Source organism: Ochotona princeps, chromosome 13, assembly GCF_030435755.1.
Source record: "Ochotona princeps isolate mOchPri1 chromosome 13, mOchPri1.hap1, whole genome shotgun sequence".
NCBI classification, from domain to species: domain Eukaryota; kingdom Metazoa; phylum Chordata; class Mammalia; order Lagomorpha; family Ochotonidae; genus Ochotona; species Ochotona princeps.
The window spans coordinates 26,365,772-26,387,183 of NC_080844.1; the positions used below are offsets into that span (position 1 = coordinate 26,365,772).

General features: G+C 43.3%; 1 protein-coding gene across 1 annotated transcript in view; it reads left to right on the forward strand.

Annotated features, from left to right (window-relative positions):
- Positions 1–440: 440 nt before the first annotated feature.
- ARID5B (AT-rich interaction domain 5B) overlaps positions 441–21,412 on the forward strand; it is a 177,311-nt gene continuing 156,339 nt past the window's right edge. The window contains exons 1-2 of the mRNA XM_004583408.4: positions 441–580; positions 1,005–1,259. Coding sequence (XP_004583465.2) covers positions 560–580; positions 1,005–1,259 — 276 coding nt within the window. The 5' untranslated portion in view covers positions 441–559. The remainder of the gene's footprint in view (positions 581–1,004; positions 1,260–21,412) is intronic.

The following is a 21,412-nucleotide window of genomic DNA, read 5'->3' on the forward strand; positions in this document are numbered from 1 at the left end:
ATAACAGCAAATCTGCTAAGGAGCATTAGAAAGAGGAGCAGCGCCCCGGAATCTCTGCAGGAAATGTTCTTTATATTAGACATATACAAGCAGGTCCTGTCAGGTGCACTGCGGAGCTCGTCAGCCCTCGTCTCCCCCCAAAATTCCACAAGACGACCCACCTAGACAGGCGCTGTTGGATAGAGGGGATTCTCATATTCCCACCATTTGCGGGTGGAATTGATTTTTATAAACCTTCCCGTAGATTTTTTTGCCTTGATCCAGCCGCTTCCCGCCGAGATCGGACTGCGCCTTTCTGCCGATTACGAATTTGATCACCCAACATTTGGCAAGAAAGCCACATAATTTTGACAGGAGCTGAAAATTGAGTCTTCGGAGAAATATTAGGACACATTTCCAATCATTTTGGTGCCGAAGAGGAGGCAAGAGCTCAGTTTTATATTGAGACATTACGCCGACTGAAGGCAGAGAATGTTTTTCCCTGCCAGGACCTGATGCAATCCATTCAAGCCAACAAGTTTGGAGAGAATGTTGAGTTCAATCAATTCAGAACGTCGAGATGGAGCCCAACTCACTCCAGGTATTTCGCTCTCCTCCGCTCCTCCGATCCCGGCACCCCCGGCACCCCCCCAGCCCCCCAGCTCACCCACACCCCTGCTCCCACTCACAGCCCCCACAAACTTTTCACCAAACTTTTACCCTCTACATCCACCCAAATCATTTTTATTGTTTTTTTTAATCCCTGCACTGATCATACATACATAATGTAATCTCACCGCCTTAGATGGGTTGGTGGGGAGGGGAGGCGGTGGGGCCCCCCCCGGAATTTTTTTTTTTTTTGGTAGACAGAAAATTTGTGGGCTCTATGATTTTTCCACCCAGGATTGTATCTGTGGGTTCGTCTTATTAAGTGTGTGGATGTCTGAGTGTAATATGTCTGGGAATAGATGTTTGTGCTCTGATGGCTACATTATTTATTTGGTGCTTTTTCTTCCCCCCTGCAGTGGGTCGGCTCACCGTGTGGCTTGCACGGACCTTACATTTTCTACAAGGCTTTTCAATTCCACCTTGAAGGCAAACCAAGAATTTTGTCCCTTGGCGACTTTTTCTTTGTAAGATGTACGCCAAAGGATCCGATTTGCATAGCGGAGCTCCAGCTGTTGTGGGAAGAGAGGACCAGCCGGCAACTTTTATCCAGCTCTAAACTTTATTTCCTCCCAGAAGACACTCCCCAGGGCAGAAATAGCGACCATGGCGAGGTGGTAAACCTATCTCTCCCTCTCTTCTTTCTTTATTATCCCCCCCCCCCCTTAGTAATGCTTATTACAGGGCAAGCTTGAAAATACTGTATTCACTTCTGCAGGCGAGCAGGATCGACTCCTTTTTTTAAAGGGGTAGCGCCACTAGCTGGGGTTGGAGTATTTTGCCATTGTCAGAGTTTGGCTGTCAGCTTTACAAAGAGGATCCAACTGCTGATTTTAGTCAAGATCAAATAACTTGTTCGAGAAGGGTTTTGTTCAGGGGTGTGTGTGTGTGTGTGTGTGTGTGAGAGAGAGAGAGAGATCGTTCGCTTTCCTGCTATTGCCGCTTGAACATCACACGCTTTTTTTTTTTGTAATTTTTTTTTTTTTTTTACCTTCTGAAAATTTTTACCTTCGTGTCGGGCTCGATCGGGGCTGGGTGGATTTCTTTCGGTGGGTTTCGATATTGTTCAAGTCTTTTTTTTTTTTTTAAGTAAGTATTTGATATGTTTAAGAGGGCGGAAATTACGAAATGGAGGCAGAATGAGATCAAAAGCTATTGAGTTGGCAAAGACGTGTTGAATAAAGTGATAAATGACAGGTACTGGAATAATACATTCAAATAACTTGCAGATCTGCCCGGGCGGATTTCAAAGCGGTCGTGTAACCGGCACAAACACGTTAAGCATTAACAACTATCTCTCGCCCACTCCCTCCCTCCCCCCCTCCCCCGACAAGCCATTTGATGTTGGAGTTTTCAATTACTCCACGCACCGGGGACGTCTGGAGGCGCGGCGGCCGGGGGCCGCGAGGGGCGCGGGCGGCCGGCCCGGGTGGGTGTGCGCGCCCCTCGCGGCCCCCGCCGTGCCCAGACGGCGCTCCGGGGGAGGGCGGGGAGGCGCCCGGCCGGCCCGGCACGTTCCTGGGCGGCCGCGGGGGCGCTGCTCGCGCTCCCGCCACAGGACGCCCGAGGGGCGCCCGCTGTCACCCGGCGCCGGCCGGGGCGTGTGGTGTGCTGTGAGGGAAGCGCGGCGGGGCGGCCTCCGGGTGGGGTGTCGGGGGGCGGCGGCCCGCAGCGTCGCGGTCCCTGGGCGGCTGTGTGTGTGTGTGTGTGTGTGTGTGTGTGTGTGTGTGTGTGTGTGTATGTGTGTGGGGGGGAACTATTTCGGGGAGTCGTACCCTTGGCGCGGCGGGGAGGGCGGGCGCCCGGCCGCGCGGCTTTGTGTGGCCACCGCCGAGGGCAGGGTGGTCACTCGGAGGCTCTGGAGGGCAGTTAGCTGCGGGGGCTTTCGAGGTAAGGTGTCCCGAACCCCGGGTGCCAGGAAGGGTGCCCGATTTCAGCCCTGTCGGGGCTCGGAGCCGCCCGTCCTCGCACATTTCCTGGGGTACTTGAGGGTGCTTGGGGGCGTCGCCGGCCCACTCCCCTCCGCCCAGCGCAGGATCGAATTACCCTTCAGTGGTCTAGGGTGGTTAATTACCGGAGTTCGTCAAAACGCTCGCCCTCGAATCTGCCTTTTCCGAGATAAGCCCCGCCCACCTCCCCGCACCCCCCCCGCCCCGCTCCCCGCCGCCCTCCCCCGCCAGCTTTGGGTTTTAAACGTTCATATTTCCCGACGTCCGCCTGCAATTTTACAAAGGTGTTGTTTAGCAATACTGTGAAAAATCCGGCAACCTACCAACAGGTTGAGCTCTTTTCCCCCTCCCAAGGTCTCGCTGGGCCCCTCCCCCGACCCAACTTCCCTGCGCAGCTGTCTTCCTCCCCCTCCCCCTGATTTCTTATTATTTGCTTTTCAAATTTATTACTTCAGCATGGCCTGTGATCTGGAAAAGGGAAGGATTAAATATCCAGAAAAGAGCTGGTGCCTAATAGACTTCTGACTAAACCCAGGAGGAAATTATTTTGTGTTTTATGAGATATTTTGTGTTCACTCTTTTTTTTGGGTGGGGGGAGAGGGAGTGGAATTGGAATATTTTTAAAGATCCCCAAGTTGACCCCACGTGGTCTAATTTTAATTGCTGTTAGTGTAATTTAATAATGGATTCTGATTTAAGATTAAAAGCCATGTTCTCCAAAGGTTGCCTCTTCCAGAATTGTTGACAGTGAATAGATGGCGTTTTTCAAATTGCGATTTCTTTTTAATCGTTCATCATGGGGAATTGAAAGCGAAGCATTGTAGCGATCTGTGTGTTTTGTCGCTGCTGTGTGAGCCGTACCTGAGAAAATTAATCTTGCCAGTTAAAAGTAAACTCTAGGGGGCTTGCGGAGGGAGATGGCTCTATTTATAATCCTCAGCTGCATATACATCGACTGATATTATGCATGATTTGTTTTTTAATGCTAACACGGCTGGTAATTAGCTGTATGATTATACTTGTATATTTCATTAGGACTTTGGCTGATGTCATTGTGAATTATTCAGCCATATTAAAACAATTTTCAATTGAGATAATGACACGCCTCAAAATTATGCAAATGCCGACTGCATTGTGCAAAATAATTGTGACAAATGTAAAGCAGGTAGAAAGTTTCCCAATGCAGATCGGTTTTCCACCCTGGTGATGTCATTTCCCTTCTGGCCTAAGTTAGTCATTCATTAACAGCAAAGCAACAGCCCTTTCCTTGGAGGGGAGCCTACAGAACCCGGCATTTACAGCTGGCACCTGGAGGGGGCAACCGGGCCCTCGCATTAAGAAATTTGCTTTGTTTTCACTTACTCCATTAACTTGTTTATATACGTGGAAATGATTTTTCTTATTGATTTCAAATAGTCTTGAATGATGCATTTGCCATTTCCAATGTGTAGCTGAAAAGAGAAAGGTTTCTTGGTGAATATGTACTGACTTGGAGACAATGTTCAGCACATTGAATCAGCCAGTACAGTTTATTTTAAGTAACCAAATGGAGGTTAATAATTTCTTGATTGAGCTGACATCAGCATCCATTTCGAAAGGACAGCCAGGACTCAGTATGCTTTTTTTGGTTTAAGAGAATCATTCTGCCTTTTTTTCTTCTTTTTTTGTAATTTCTTGAAATATAAAGACGTCAGTTCTAAACGCAGGAAAATGATCATTGTGCAAGATCAGAAATAGCGTCCCTGTGTGGCTTGCTAGGCTTTGCAGAGCCCTCTTCTTGGCAATATTTTCTCGTTGATCCTTGTCACTGCATGTGGGGCTAAGGAGGGCTGAGGAGTGTTGTATTGCTGTTTTACAGATGGGAATGTGCACGTGGAAAGATGATAAAGTTTGGTCAAAGGTCACCAGCCTAAACTCAGTCACTCTTTAAGTTTTACGCCTGTTCTCTCTCTCAATGAAACCCTCTTGAAACTAGAATTTCAGTGCATTGTATTCTAGAAGCATGAACTCATGTGGGCAGTCCCTTGTATATTTTAGAACTTGACTATTCAGTCAGCTTTGCCAAAGGTCCTCAGGTATTTAAATAGTAGAAGTGTACACTTCAGCTAATTTTAGCCAGTTCTAAACAGCACAACTGTATTTTAATGGTTATTAGAAATCATTACCAATCGATCCCTGGTTTTACTAGTGATGGTGATGATTTCCATGCGTCCGGAATACTTCGCTGCTTTCACATACTAACAGTGCAGAGGAAGAGGAGTTTGGAAAGAGGCACATTTCCATCCCCAACTCTTTGACCTTGAACCATCAGAGCTACGTTTTTCCCCCAAAGATTTATTTATTTATTTTTATTGGAAAGGCAGATATACAGAGAAGAGAAGAGACAGAGAGGAAAATCTTCTGTCCGATGGTTCACTCCCCAAGTGGCTGCAATGGCTGGAGCTGAGCCAATCCGAAGCCAGGAGCCAGGAGCTTCTTCCAGGTGTCCCACGCGGGTACAGGGACCCAAGGCTTTGGGCTGTCCTCGACTGCTTTCCCAGGCCACAAGCAGGGAGCTGGATGGGAAGCGGGGCAGCCAGGAATAGAACTGGCGCCCATATGGGATCCTGGTGCATGCAGGGTGAGGACTTTAACCACTATGCTATCGCGCCGGGCCCAGAACTACTTTTAGTCTCAGTTTTTTCAGCTGTGACATGGAAACAACATTGAGCATGTCTGTGTGGGTCTTGTGGACATCAAGGCATGCTATACCAGTGAGGCACTCCACGTGAAATGCTTAAATCCATAAAATACAGTTAGGGCTATGGTGGTGGTTGTTCTAGATAATATTAACTTAGCAGACAATAACAAAGCAGAGCTCTGCGTGTCTGTGTGGAAATGCATGCTTCTGCTTTTAAATGACCATGACAGTGAATGGCAGGACCATGCACAGGGAGCTGAGTGTCTTCAGTAATTACCCACAATTGTCGCATCCAGAGAGGAGCTCTTCAGAGGAGGAAAATGGCAAAGTAGGTACGTAATTGGTTCTGTTACTTGGTAACTTCTGATGAGACTCATTTTCAAATTGCCAAGTGCTCAATCTATTGGCAGTATACCCATTTGCAAAGGTAGATGTGCGAGTTTGGGTTTCAGCCTGACTAGCCAGGACTTGGGTTTTACGACAAGGTCCTCTGATCACCTATCACTGTGGGTGAGGATGGCTAAGCCAATGATGTCACTGAACCAAAAATCGAGCATTGCTGTCTGTTACTGATTCCATTGTACATTCAGGATTTGTAAACAAATGAGTTTGGTTCTTACTATCCTCACTATTCCAGTTAAAAATGGATACAAGTGCATATCCAGGGCCACTTAAAATTAACTGCATTAATTCAAGTCTAGATTTCTGACTTTTAGTATATTATTTGTAGAAATTTTCCTGATTTCAGAGACAGAAACAAGGGAATGAGGGAGAAATTGAGAGAAAGAGACAGAGATCCCACTACATTCTCTAGTTAACTTCTCGAATTCCCTCCATGGCGGGGGTTGGGCTGGAGCTGAAATTGGGAGCTGAGAACTCCATCCAAGTCTTCCATGTGGATGCCAGGGAACCAGTTATTTGAGCCTCCCCACTGCTTCCAAGGATCTACATTTGCAGGAAGCTGACATCAAGAGCCTGATCAAGGAATTGAACCCAGATACTCTGATGTGGGACAGAGGCATGCTAGCTGGTAGGTTAAACACCACTACCAGAATTCTAGTTTTGACAGCTTCTCATGGCTGTGTGTTCTGGGCAAGTTCTGAACTTCTGTGCCTCAATTTTCTCATCTGTAAAATGGAAATACAATACTGCAGGATTGTTTAAATGAGTTAATACCTGTGATGTGCCTAAAACTGAGGTTGGCATTTGGTAAATAATTATATTATGGGCTGTTCCTATTATCATGCATATTTGTATTCTTGTTCTCATTGAACTTTGAGCCCACCACCATGCATCTTACCGGGCAAAGATTTTCTTTGAAGGAGGGTGGCACGAAGATCAGTTTGCTAGAACGTGTGACCAGCCAAGTCCTTTCAAACCAGGCCGTCTTTTATCTGTGTATGTTGGGTTTAGCCGTGTCACCAAAGTAAAAGGCTCCGAAAGGATTTGCAGTTTGCTGTTGAAGTGTGCTACCAACTGGATCAGCAGGATTCTTTCAAAGATCGTCTGATTTGATCATATCTGGGGTTAGCCAGACTGGAGTTGAGAATGTGTGCTGGATTGGCCCTGCTCTTTATTTTCTGGGTCTGGAGGGTGGAGAGAGTTGCTGAGTTTTGCTGTGTACTCATGAGTTACATTTTTAGAGATTTCTTAGGCATCTGTTTTAAAAATTTTATTACTTCTTTTTAAAATAACTATGACCAACTTTTTAACAAAAGATTTTTGTGTTATTTATTTGAAAGGCAGAATTAGAGAAAGGGGAAAGAGAAAGATCTTCTGTCTGTGGGTTCAGTCCCCCCCATGGCTGCAGTGGCCATTGCTGGTGGCATGTGTTCAAGGATATGAGCCATCCTCTGCTGCTTTCTCAGGCACATTCATAGGGAGCTGGCTTAGGAGTGGAGTAGGTGGGACTTGAATTGGTCCTCAGGTGGGATGCTGGCACTGAAGGCAGCTGCTTAACATACTATACCACAACACCAAATTCCCCTTAGGCTTCTTAAATGATTTCACTGGCTTTGGTTATACACTACCTTTTCTGCATCTCAGTTTCTTCATCTACCCAATGGATTTAATTATTTTTTTGAGAGAGAATTAGAGATACCCAGGGAAAGGACCTGATATTCAGTATTACTTACCCACCGCATCACTGCCATGTCTGCCAAGCAATGTCTTAACCACCAGGCCACATGCCTACTCCTAAGTTTTGAATAGTTAAGATCCAAAATCCAGCCAGTGCTGGCATTTCCAATCTTGAGTTCATCAAAACTACTTGCTGAATGTAACCACGTGTTTAATGCTGTGTTAGGAGAATGGACATAAAACACCATGATTTGGCCCTTTTTCTCAAGAACTTTTTCAATCTTGATAAGGAGGCAAGAATAACCCATTTAAAAAAAAAATGTAAAAACAGCATAGGACACTGTAGCACCAAGGCAAATTGTACTGACAATACATGTAATATGTGTTCATAGGAAGGCGCATGGTTGGTGTGGTTTTTTGGAAAAACAATTCACTCTGTTCCTCAGATGTTAACTGAAGACCTACTGTGTGTTGGGCTATAGGGCTATCACCAACTCCCCAGCTGTGTTCCTCAGTCACCACTGAGATTCTCATCACTCTTTGTAGCCTTTCATGATCTCTCTGGGAATTGGAGAGTGTGGTTTTCATCTTAGATGTCTCATCCATTGCACAGGTGTTTTTACAGTACCTGCTATTTTAGGCCCTGGGAATAGAATGTGACCAACACAAACAAGAATCCCTGCTCTCAGGAAGTGTGCACTCCGGGGCTTGGTTTCCCCCTGTGGTGTACTTGGTTTCCCTGCCCTGCTAGCAGCTGTTCTCAGGTGCACTAAAATGTGCTGCGAATACCTCCCCACTTCTCACAGTCTTCAGCACTTGTTGAGTGACAGAACTGTCGCAAAATTAAAATGCCTACTTGCCCAAAGTCTGTCTTCCTTTAGCTGGGCCCCATTTCTTTCTGACAAAGGGTTGATTAGCCACTCACATGTGGGACCTCCCCCCAAGTTTTCTCCTTCGAAAATCCATAGTCATTTTGCACCATAAGGTTGTGATAACGGGTGGATTAGTTTGGGAATACCCATCAGATAAATGAGCAAAGATTTAGGGACAAATGTGCAGTCTGGACGCAGCAGCTCTTAATTTGTTGGTTTTTTTTTTTTTTCTGATCTCCAGTGATCAGCCCATTAAAAATCCAGGTCTTGGATATGTTAACCCATGAGAAGAGTGGATCAGAGTTCTCCCTCACCCACTCTCCATGGACAGTTCATGTGAGCCAGCATGCTTTTAGACAGATGGTCTTAACTAGGCCACGTATTTGATAGTGACTCAAAAATTGTAAGCAATTAAAACCTCTCTTGACATTCAGATTGTCAGGCACAGACTAAGGAAATGTTATGTTTATGAAGTACAAGAGCCTATGCATGTAAATATTTCTTTATTAATTATTAATAAAGCATACTATCGTTCATAGTGGCATCTAGTGATAGATGACTGAGGCTCATCCATCAAAGTCTTGTTTTAACCAATATCCAGAATATAATTGCTCGAATCAAATGCATTCACTTGTCATCTATAGAGCCAAGGTAGTTGGATATTTGCCATCTTGTACTCAGAATAATATTGTAGTTAGTAATGATCCATTGGTTTGGCTTTTAAAGAAATTTAAAACAAATGGATCGATGGTTGGCTTAGGGACTCACGTACCTCTCAGAGATGTGGTACCAAAGCCCTGCATTTCTCAAGGAATCTGCTCCCATGCCCTGACACAGGAATGGATGCTTCTGGCCACACTGTGATCCACACGGTGTAGCTGGGGATTGGAACTTGGGCCTTCCCCTCCAGTGCGTGTCACTCACAGGCTGGACGTGAGCATCGGTACTGACAACACCTTTGAACCATGCTGACGATGGTGATCATGGAAAAGAGATTTTAGAATCATGCTAATGCCATCAATCTCTTCATACGCTTGTGTGAATTCATTCTGTTTTCAAAATCAGATGCACTGCTAACAGCATTAAGCATGGATATTTGACATTTCTCATGCAGACAAGCACGGGTGGGTTAATTATGTGATTTTTCTGTAAGATCTTGGGTTGTGTATAGATTCATTGTGGAACGTGTCCTTGTACCTATGACTGTCAAGTTCAAAAGCTTGTCTTCATCCCCATACCCCACTAAGAAGGGTATGCTGCAGAGGCTACAGACATCTCGTGGCCCCCTTCCATCTCTTGGACTCTCAGCACACCCTGGCTGCGAAGTCCTCTCCTCCCCTTTGCCCACCCCCGCCCCCAGTCCATCCTCAGAGTTGAGTTCTAAGCCCTATCAGTGGCGTTAAACATTAAATTCTTGTCTTTCAGAATAATAGGCTTTGCTTTCTACACCCTCAAGCATGTTGAGCTACTGTGCAAGCTGGAAAATAAAAATGTTCTAATTGTGTCTTTTAAATAAGCATAGGAGTGAATTAATTAGACCATATTTTGTCTTTAGTTGCTTAGTTACACAATAGTATTCCTGAGCACGAGTAAGATAAATTGGCTCTTTTTGTGCTGCTTGTCCCTTAATCATAATTACTGTATTGCTTAGGAGAGTAAAGCATACATAGATTTTGAATTTTTTATTAATAGTCAAAAATATGCAGACGATATATAAAGTATATGCTATTCAACCTGTTTTATATGCTTTTATGTGGGAAGAAGTTTTATTGTGGTGGCAACATTTACATTAGTTGCACAAAGATGTAGTTCTGGGAAATACATAATTGAAATGTTTTTGATTTGCTTTTTCTGGCCTTTTCAATCTTATTCAGAATAATAGTGCCTCCAGTCCTGGAGCAGTCGCTTTCATTTGATTTAACATCTTTCTTTGTACTGTGTGTACAGCTGTACAGCACCCAGTTTCAGCCCCATAGAGCCCAGCTGAGGTTGTATGAGTCATGGGACTCACACATTGTGCCTTACTCCTTTGGCTCACACTGTTAGGGGCTGGGGGCAGGGGTCACAAACACACTTGTGTGCTGGGGTCCTGCAGTCATTACTCCAATGCCCTTCACTCTTGGCACACTTCCATAATCCTTGGAGGCTTTTCCAGGGTTAGTTCATAGGAGCTTATTGGAGCTTGGGCTGGTGAACCCTCTGTGCTTGCCTTGTGGGGTCTGTAGCTTGAATTTCCTGCCCCCCTACCCTCCATCCTCACTAAGGGGGACAGCAAGGCTTAGACAGCTTGATATAGTTATTGAACAATGCCAGAGTCTGGCTTAGGACCCGGGCTACATGCTTGGTAAATGTATGTGAAAACTGACCCCATTGTTCTGTCCTATTTAAAAAGCAAGTAAATTATTTACAGATATTTTCTAATTAAAGCACATGTTGTTTCACCAGCACAAAGAACACAGCATAACTGGAAACAAAGAACTCCAGAATTTCGTGTATCCTTTTAAGGGAGCAGTGTATTTTAAAAATGTGTACATAAAGGGTGGAATCAATTGGGAGATCAAAAGCTACAAACTTTCAGTTTTAAGATGGAGATCTATTATTCAGCCTAGTGACTATAGCTAATGTAATATTTGATAAGAAAATAGATCTTACCCCCAACAGGGTAACTTTTTGAGGAGATTGTGCTCATGATTTTACAGCCTACTTCAAATAATCACACTCTGCTCCTCAAATAGAACCAATTTTTATTGTCTATTATACCTCAATAAAATGGAAATGAAAGAGTATACACTTACTGTGGATACTTCAAAATACTAATGGAAGTGGAATTGAATTTACCAGTTAAATTTTGGTGCAACAATTTCTGACATTCATGCGTGTAAGGAGTCTTGAAATCCTTAATGGGGAATTCTTCAAAAAATTGTTGTCAAAAACTGGACCCTTTGGCTTTGCTGCTTGCAGACTTGTTCAGTTTTAGACAAAAGTAATTAGAGGTCGCCAGTATTGACAAAGATGATCAAGAACTGTTATGGTTATTTCAGAAAAATATTTCATGTCTGAGTAGCTGTAAACTTTTCTGGATGAAATTACAGGATGAGGGAGAATGAGTGCAGCCATCTTTAATAGATGCAAGAACCAGAGGCCTAGAAAATTGCTGGATACCTGCTCAGATCCAGCAAATGATAAAAGTAGAATAGCACCCAGCCCCTTCAGGCCCAGTGGCCTGGTCTGCTGCCTTGGGGAGGGGCCACTTGGCTGCAGCTGTGCTTTGGGGAAAGTATCAAGTGTTTCCTAGAGATGTGTTGCTTGCAGAGAGTCATGCCAGTGCCTGTTGTACACCAGAGGATGGTGCTGAAAACGGGCATCACTTTTATAAAATTACTACTGAGGCGTGCAGGTTCTAAAGGAACAACCAGATACTTAGCAGAGGTTACCCAGAAAAGCATCACTGATATTCAGGTTCTCAGGCTGTATGTCTCCATCATGTCCATAACCTCTCCTGAAACCCAGACAGGGATATGTATGCTGGTACCATAAAAGTCTTGCCAAAAGGTGGTTATCTTGGTAATTAGTACAATTGTCTTTTCTGCCAACACCCATTATACATGGATGGTTTCATTCATTAAGAAATGTTTATTTTGAGTAACATATAGGTCAGTGTTTTCTTCACCAGAACTGAAATAATGAGCACAATGACTAATACACAGACAAAGATTTCTATTCTCATACAACTTATTTTTTCTCTGCTTGAAAAAAGCAATGAAGTCAACACATTTTCCATTTTCTGAATATTATCTGTCTGGCTTTGTGTACATATTAATATGTAAATTAAATATTAGTAAAATATATAACTTAATCATCATAGGTATTCTTCAGATTGGTGGTATTTGGAAATTTCTATACCTTGTAGATGATAAAATTGAGGCTAAGAGAGATTAAATAATTTTACCAAAGTCACTCATAGGTGAGACTCAGAGCTGGGATTCAAACCTGAGTTCTCCCTAATTCTTCTAGGACTAATGGTTGACCTTTCCTCTCTATAATTTTAGAATATGCAGAGAATTCCCATTATTGGAACTTTTATTTTATACTGACCGACTCTGTATTTGAACTTTTATGAAAGATAGTTCTCTAGTAACTTACATATGTATAGTTCTCTAGGAACTTACATATCCACACTTGTGTAGTAAAATTTAAAAGTGCTCTTTAAACCTATCCCAGGGTCTGTCTCACATTTCAACTTTAATACTGCCTAGAGACCTTTGTGTACAGTCCTGTGGGGACCTGGGAGAGGAGAGAGGTGGAATGCAGGAGGTTCTTGCTCTCCTGGTTAATCAGTTATCACAATGATCACAAATATCACAAGTAAAGGGGGTGATTTTGCAGTGTGTTCCAAGTAATGCAGGGAAAATAATGGGATCAATGACAGGATTCCTAGTTTCATTGAGAAAGTCTTGGGAGGCATTTGGGAAGAAGCAATCTAAATGGATTATGGGGTGAAGATTGAAAAGAGGCTTTGAGGCAAGGCATAGAGGTGGGATCAGCCTCTCCCCACACTCAAGACAGTCTTGGACTGAGGCCAGCCTTGGCCAATATAGTAACTAATTTTGAGTTGCCTGCTGATGCCCGCTGGAGACACTTGTTCTCTAGTCTTCTAAATGGACCCCTAGATAGCATGTTTAGAGCTGATTCACATTACTTGGCTATATAAATGATGGGACAGGGCAAACTAACGCCCTAAATACCAAATCTGGCCAGCTATCTGTATTGGTAAATAAATTTTTATTGGCACACAGCCATGCCAGTTGTTTACAGATGGCCTTCTTCATACTATTTTAATATAGACTGGATGACACACAGAGCCTAGGATATTTATTACCCGACCTTTTATAGAAAATATCTATCAACTTCTGGCCTAAAGTAATACACATATTTTTTTAAAAATATCCATTTATTTATTTATTTGAGAGAGAGGCAAAAAATTTCCATTTGCTTGTTCAGTCTCCAAATGCCTACAGTGGCCCATCTAAATTGGGACTAGAAATTCAAGCCACATCTCCTATGGCAGGAATCCAATTACCTGAGCCATCACCATTGCTTTCTAGGAGCAAGGTTAGCAGAAAGTTGGAGAACAGGTGTTGGAGCCTGAAAGTAAATCCAGACACTTGGACATAGGACAAAGTTGTCATAACCAAAGTCATTGCCGGCAGGCTAAACTCTCTACCTAAAATAATACTATTGAAGTTAATAGTAGCGGTCAGCATTGTAGGGCAGCTGATTAAGCTACTCCTTGCCTCACAGACATCCCATATTGGAGCACCAGTTTCAACTTTGTCTACTTTACTCTAATCCAGCTCCCTTTTAATGTGCCTAGGAAGACAGAGGAAGATGGACCAAGTATATGGGCCTTTCCATCCTCAGGGGAAACACAGATGGGATTCCTGGCTTTGGCTAATCCCAACCCTGGCTATTGCAGCCCATTTGGGGAGTGAATGAATGGCAGATATATATATCTCTTTTTCTCTGTGTTTCTCTCTTGAATGAATAAAAAATTTTAAAAAAATTAATAGTAAAGCCAGGTTCTTAGAACTTCATCTGTTGCCTTGTACTTTTTCTTCATGACAATAAGACTATGGGATGATTCAGAGTCATCTCCATTTTGCTGACAGATATCGTGAATAACTTGTCCAGCTTTCTAAATTCATTCATCAGGTAAATGACAGAGACCAAATGGGAACTTAAGCTGTCTTGATTGCAAAATGCAGGTGATGGAAACATTATACGGTCCTGTTTATGTGTAGAGGAAACAGGGCTGGTATCAGAACAACTGTGATCCAATTAGGTGAGATTTTACTCTGTAAAGTAAAACTGTATAACACCTGTATCCATAAGTCAAGGCCCTGTTCAGAAATGACCTTCCCTATGAAAACCTTTGACCTGAAGGTTAAGTTGCTGCTTGATATGCAGAGTCTGGGTCTGGTGCTTGGCTCTGGCTGCTGAGTCTAGCTTCCTGCTGATGAAGAGCCTATGGAGCAGGTGATGAGTTCCCTGCTGCCACATGGTAGACCTGGTTTGAGTTCTCAGCTCCCAGCTTCAGGCTGGCACAGCCTCAGCGGTTGTGACCTTTGGGGGGCTAAATCAGAGGATGACATTCTCTCTCTCTCCGACAAATTTTGTTTTCCTTCTATTTTTTAACACTTTTTTAAAAAAAATTTGCTTCTTGAGTTTTTAAAGCCACTTTCTGTATGCCACTTTGCGTTAGCTAGAAAGGAGGAGTCACAGAGCAGTAGTGCATGTGCAAACACCCTTTTGGACAAGCACGCATAGTGAGTGGATAAAGGAAGACCAGCTATGGGAGAAAGTAGAGTGTTTGGGGGACCTGGGAAGCATGCCTCTGAAATGCTGCTCTTCAGGTTCCGTGTGTCATCGTTGAGCAACAGTGTCCTCCAGCATTGCCAGACATTTCCGTTTTTCAAGAGAAGCCAGAAATCCAGATTTTGGTGTAATTTTTAAGCTGGCCATTCAATGCAGTTTTAAAAATACTGTGGGTCAAACAAAACGTCTTGGTCCAGATGTAAGTGCCACCTTGGAATCTCTAAGGGAAAGCTTTGGGCTATTATAATTTTGAAAGCATTCTCATATTTGGTCCTTTTCCTGTAGTTAAAGTGAAAAGAACCTGTTAGTAAGGAGACAGTGATGAGAGGGATGGGGACAGGCAGATGGACAAAATCCTCTCTTGTCTGTCGCCAAGGTTCCAGCATCTGGGGGAGCGGGAGGAATGAAAGGGAGCAGGGCCAGAGGTGAAGAAAGCAAGGTATGTGCGTGGTAGCCATCCTGCAAGATGTCCTGGAAGGTGTAAATAGAAGGAGCCCTTTCAAGTAACAAGAATTTTATGGACTGAGATTTCTGGTTGTGGGGATGACAGAGGGAGAAATCCTAATTGTAAAGAGAGAGGCAGAAAGGAAGGAATGGTCTGGATTCGGTAAGACAGCAGCTGTCTGGTGCTAACGAAAGGCAAATTTGAGAGGCTGCCATGTCATACCTACCTCTGAAGTCAGTACTGATTAATAATCTCAGCGGTGTGCTTTGTCAGTAGCTGTGTGTCATGTGTACCAGTTGGCTTAATCTCTCTGGCGTCTTACTTTCTTTCATTTTGTCTTCACTTTTATTTATTTTCATTTTATTTGAAAGGCAGGGAGACAGAGATTTTGTATCTACTGGCTCATTTCCCAAATGCCCATAATAGCCAGGAATGGGCCAGCCTAAAGCAAGGAGCCCAAAATTCCATCATGGTTCCCCACTTAGGAGGAACAACCAGAGTCCTTATAGTATCATCTGCTACCTCCTACAGTGTTCATTGGCAAGAATCAGAAGCAGAGGAGTCAGGACTCAAACCTAGTGCTCTGATGAGAGATGAATGAGGGCATCCTAAGTGGTGACTTAACCACTGCATCAAAGGCTCTTTTGTCTTACTTTCGTATCTGTACAATGGGTTAATCTTGCTGGGCTGAGAATATCAAATGACATTTATTTGGGCATACAGCACCAAAGTATGGCCTGGCTTCTTCCAGGTCAATAGCAGATGTCAGTTGTTGACCTGCCTTTTCTGGTCAGAGACCAGAACCTGACTTTTGAAAACCTCATAGTGCTAGACTGGTAATAGACCCTTAATAAGTAATTTATTGTTGAGTCATCGCACTATTATCTGAAAAACAGTCACAAGAAAACAATCACTTTATGTGGTTAATGTTCTGGTTCTCCATCGATCCTAAGTGACTTGTGTTTTGGTTTAGAGGTTCTGACCCATGTTGGAGGTTTCCAGGCACAGTGTAGGGGATGTGATCAAATCTGTTTTGTGCTGTTGCTTTTAGGTCTTAAAGAAGCTTTGGGGGGCTTTTCTCCCATCAGCCACAATAAAGTAGAATGGGATGGGGTGGGGCAATGGAGTCAAGAGACAAGCCTGCATTCCAGATGTTCTTTCTAAGGATGCCAAGCCAAGTTCAAACTGGTGCTTCTCAGGTCCTGTCTGCCTTTTGATGATGCAACTATGAGGAGCCCTGGAGCTCATCTGCTGAGTGTGCAAAACCCTCAATTTACTTTAAATACACCCACTTTTCCTCCATGTTTAAAAGAGGCTTTCCTATTTCTTATTTTTAAAAACATCGCTCATTTGAAGATTGGCTCATCTCCTTTGGCTAATGGTGGAAGGACTGCACACTCCTGCCCAGCTCTTTCAAAGATGCCAGAAGCATCAACCCAAGGATGTGAAGGGAAGAGTCCCAGCCCAAAAGACTAGGGGGATCTTAGATTAAAAAGATCTTCAAAATAGAGACCGCCTGCTGGGCCACTAAATCCTTTTGCTTTGGGTTAATCCCGCAGTGTATATCAGATGACTAAAATTCAGATGAAAACATTGCTGTTGCACTCAGTCTCCTCACCAAATGATTCCAAAATACATGGGTTATAAATACGGAAAATAATTGCATTCTGTACGTCTTAAGTGAAATAATCTGTTCCATTCTGTTTCTTCTGAATGTTCTCCATAATAGTCTAATTGTGTTCTGTGCTCCTGGGGACTGGATGTGTGTTCAGCAACAATGCATTGGGTTGTAAAGTATGCACCCCCAACTATCGGCAGGCAGAAAGAAGATGCTGGTAAAAAGGCTGAGGATGTTTTTCTAATGTAAATGCTGTGAGTCATGTAAATGGTAGTGTCTTTAAACATTATCAACGGGCTCCTTTGATTTTTTTCCTTGAGAGTGCAGGTCCTATTTCTCACCCTCCATTTTTATGTTACTGGATCAGTAATTCAATAGACAGCCAAGCAGATGTTCACATCACTTTTGAGCCCCCAGAATTCCTCAAATCACACCCTCAAAGTAGCAGAGTAATAATAATACTCGCGGGATGTTAGAATACTGAGATATTTCAATTGCTTAATTTATTCCCCTTGGCCATAATTTTTAAAGGTTCTTCTGCGCCATTCCCCCATCTCCCACACCTCCTTTCTTTAACAAAAAGAAACCTTGCCCCAGTCTTGGCCTGTGGACTAGAGGGTTGTGTGTCTATAGGACCTGCAGACTTTGCTCATAGATGACACTGTTCTTACTGTTGCCTGTGTCAAAGGCCTTTAAAAGATAAATCTTGAAAGAGTGCATACAGGAAAGGGGAGTTGAGGCTTAGAATTCTTCTTTGGTCACTACATCATAGACTGATATTGCTCTTGAAAAAATAGCGTTCCGTTTTTAAATAGAGGCCTGTGGTTTCAACCTTCTATTCAATTATTTCAACCAATATTTATTTGTATGTACCAGAGTACTATAAGGGATGATAAAAAGGAATGAGATTAGCCCTTTTGCTCCAGTTGTGTAGTGGAAATAGTACATATATAAGTTAGCTTGACTTGGCAAGAGGACATTTTCCTCTACCCCTTCCATCCTAAAAAGTATGTTTACACTGGTAAGAATATTCTTGGAAATCTCTATGGATACCCAAAACGTAAAAGAGCTCTTGGATAAGTAGCTGAATGAGGACATAGGCAGTTACACAAAGCATTTTTCCATCAGCTTGTCTTCCTCCTAGCAGGAATAATCTAATTTCTGGACATAGTTTAAAAGGGTGGATAGTGCATTATTTCACAGATATTATTTCCTTGTCATGCAGTTATATGCAAATCTGCCCCATGTTAACAAGTGATGTGTTATCTCCTGTTGGGTAACAAGTCATTACAAATTTGGTATCTAAGAGCAATACAGCTTATTCACAGTTTCTGTGGATCAGGAATTGGACTAAAGCTTAGCAGCTGGGTGCCATTGACTCAAAATCTCTCCAAGCAGTAGCCGAGATGTGAACCCAGGCAACAGTCATTTCAAAGCTCTTTTGGAGGAGAATCCAATTCCAGGTTTGCTCAGTGGCATGATGCAGATCTCAGTCCTAGAGGGTGCGGGGCTGAGGGCTTCAACTCCTTGCTGGCAGTTGACCCATCTTTCCTCACTTCCTTGCCTTGCCACTTGGGCTCCTCCACAGGGTCCTTCACAGCATGGCCACCGGTTTCCTTCAGCATGCATACTTGAGATACAGCCACACCTTGCTAAATCTAACCATCCAGGGGACATCCCAGTGCCTGTGCCTGATTCTCCTTGTTAGCAGTGAGAATCTGTGTTCAGCCCACACTCAAGGGGAGATGAACTCCAAAGATGTGGGGATCTTGGAGTCTTCTCAGAGGTCATGTTCTACAATCAGTAACAGAACCCAGTCTGTTTAGTGTACAGCTTCTTTGTTAAAGCATGAAAGCTATGCTTCTTCTTTGGCTGTCATCCCTTTTTTTTTCCTTTTATCATTATTTTGGGGTCTCTTTCCCCAACACCTCTTCCCTCCTCTGGGGCTGTAATTATGGGTGACATTCATGAAAGACATGATTGCCTTAATATTTCAAAGATTTGTTAAATTTTACAGTGTGTCAACAAGCCATATTGGGTATTTTCTAAGCCTAGTTCAATGAATTTTCAGTTTTTCTAGAAATGCTGGCTAGAAGATTATGTCAGTGTGATGATAAATATGCAGCAGGAAGGAGGAGGACGCACCCATAACTGATAGAAACAGCTTCTTAATACTTCAGGAAACAGGTTTGTTTTGTGCAGAATGGTTAGAGTGGGGATCAAACTGACCTGTGTCTATACACAGACTGCAAACTCCACTTGGAGTTACTGACGTCCGAGTTTGTGTTCATAGTATGTATATCCACAGGAGCTGCCTCCCAGTTACCCTTTGACCTTATGCATATGTTAGGAGAGCAGCTGGCCTACCATCTTTTACCTTCTGTGGAAATTACCTGCTTCCTGGGAAAACTCGTTCATTTCTCTTTGGTCTGAGCAAAATTTTCAGAACTATGAATGTGAACATTAAAAGGTTTTGGGGAAAGCGGGCATTAAGCAAATTCTGCTCAAGTTTTTTTTTAATATTTATTTATTTTTTATTAGAAAGGCAGATTTATAGAAAGAAGAAGAGACAGAGAAAAAGACCTTCCTTCCTCTGGTTCACTCTCCAACTGGCCACAGTGGCCAAATCTGAGCCAATCTGAACCAATCTAAAACCAGGAACCAGGAGTTTCTTCTGAGTCTCCCATGTGGGTTCAGGGTCCCAAGCCTCTGGGCCATCCTTTACTGCTTTCCTAGGCCAGAAACAGGGAGCTGAAAGGAAAGTGGAGCAACCAGAACAAAAACCGACACCCATATAGGACCCAAGGTGAGCAAGGCAAAGACTTTAGCCACTAGGCTACCGTGCCAGGCCCTTTGCTTAAGTTAATAATGGAAAATTATTTATGGTAAAACTACTGGATGGTTATTAAGAAAAAGGGTCAGGATTCAAACTGAGGAACATGCATCAGTTGTTCAGAATGGGCTCAACTGTGCGTTTTTTCCTTTCTCCTTCTGTTGGCCTTGAATTTGACTACACAGCTTATGCTTCCTGGGACCTTTGCAGGCTCTGGTCCTTCCACTGCCATGTCCTCTGTGTTTTCTTCACCTCCATGCACCTCTTAGCTCTGCCAGCTCTTTCTGGTCCTTTGGGTCTCAGCAGATAGAGCTTCCCTGACCACTTGATGTACATAATCTCCAGTTCCACCCTTAACATTCATAATTGCCTCTTCCCCCTCCTTTGGTTCAGGTTCTATTTACTATCTGACTCTTCTGACACAGCTACCTCTCCGAGAGAGAGAGAGAGAGAGAAAGAGAGAGAGAGAGAGAGAGAGAGAGAGAGAGAGAGAGAGAGAATTGTAGGCTTCAGAAAGATGGGCATTTGTATCTGACACCTCGTGCCAGTAGATATTCAGTAGCTGCTGAATAAAGAAAATTACCCATGGCCATCTCTCACTGTATTGAGCCCTGTTAGCTGCCACCCTATAGTATTTCCTGTCCTTTCTCCACTAGGCAAGTCTCCTGCCACTCAGAGTCCTTGTCCCTGCTATTTCGCTTGTTAGCACAGTTCTGAGGGTCGCTTAGGTCACTGAGGATCTAGGAATGAATGAAGCCCTGATACAAACTCAGAAGAGAATAAACTTCCTGCCTCAGGTGAGAACTAGGAGGCCCTGGGCACCGTGTGTCTCTCAAGTGTGATATCTACATCTCATTCATCTTTCTCTCTCCTTGGTTGATGCTCAGCCCAGTGCCTGGCATAGAGTAGAGTCAATACGAGTTAACTGGATCCAAATGAATTGAGTTGGGGGAAAAGCTACAACACAAGCTCTCCTGACAACAACATTGGATGAAGCTCAGGCTCTGAATGCTCTCTTAAAGGTGGCAGGGATGGTGCCTTCTGGAATCCCTTCTGTGATAATTTTGTCAGAATGCCCAGTAGTTTTCATTTGTTCACTCATTCATTCATTTCCAAGCCCCACCTGGAAGAGCATGGGAAACTATACCATTTTCAGCTTTGCTTTTAAAAAGTTTACCTTGAGGAAAACTTGGGTTTTGTTCTCTAGTTTATCCCACCTCCCTAGGTGGCAAAATAGTTGGAATCTAATGGCTGTAGTTGCTTGGGTCTTTCTTCTGCGTTGGCCTCCATACCGAAGTCTTTGAACAAGAGTAGAAAGGTCACCAACTGTGGTTGCAAATTGGCTTTTATGTTAATCCTGGCTTATTCAAAATCACTCAATATTTTTCCAAACTGAGTTTAGGGCTTTTGATTGAAGCCTGAATCATTCGCCATGGCAGAGTCTATCAGTAGTATAGGAAAAGCTAAAACTAAAATACAAAGCCCCTTTAAGTAATCCAATATAGGATAATTACATTATTAAATAAATCTGTGGGCCTCAAATTATTCCATTGTACATGTGAGGATAATAATGTGAGCTGTGCTAAGTGAACAGAGTGAAAAAAAAATGTTTAACAAGAGGGAGCATGTCTAAATCATATGTTTATGTTTAAACAGACTACACAAAACAGGAAGATTTATTTGGTTTCTACATTAAAGTGCTTTAAATAGGCATAAGGCTTTCGTTGGATTTCTCTGAAAACTGTTTTTCTAATTAATGGCAAGGCTGTATCAAGACACGGTGCCAGCTGACCACTAAGCTGTAATAATTCAGGAGGCTTCCACTGTGACTTTGCTGTCCCAACAGGGGCAACGGGTTTCTGCCTCCTTTGAGGGTCTTTATGGAATGTAGGTCCTGTTGAACTGCATGCCTGGTC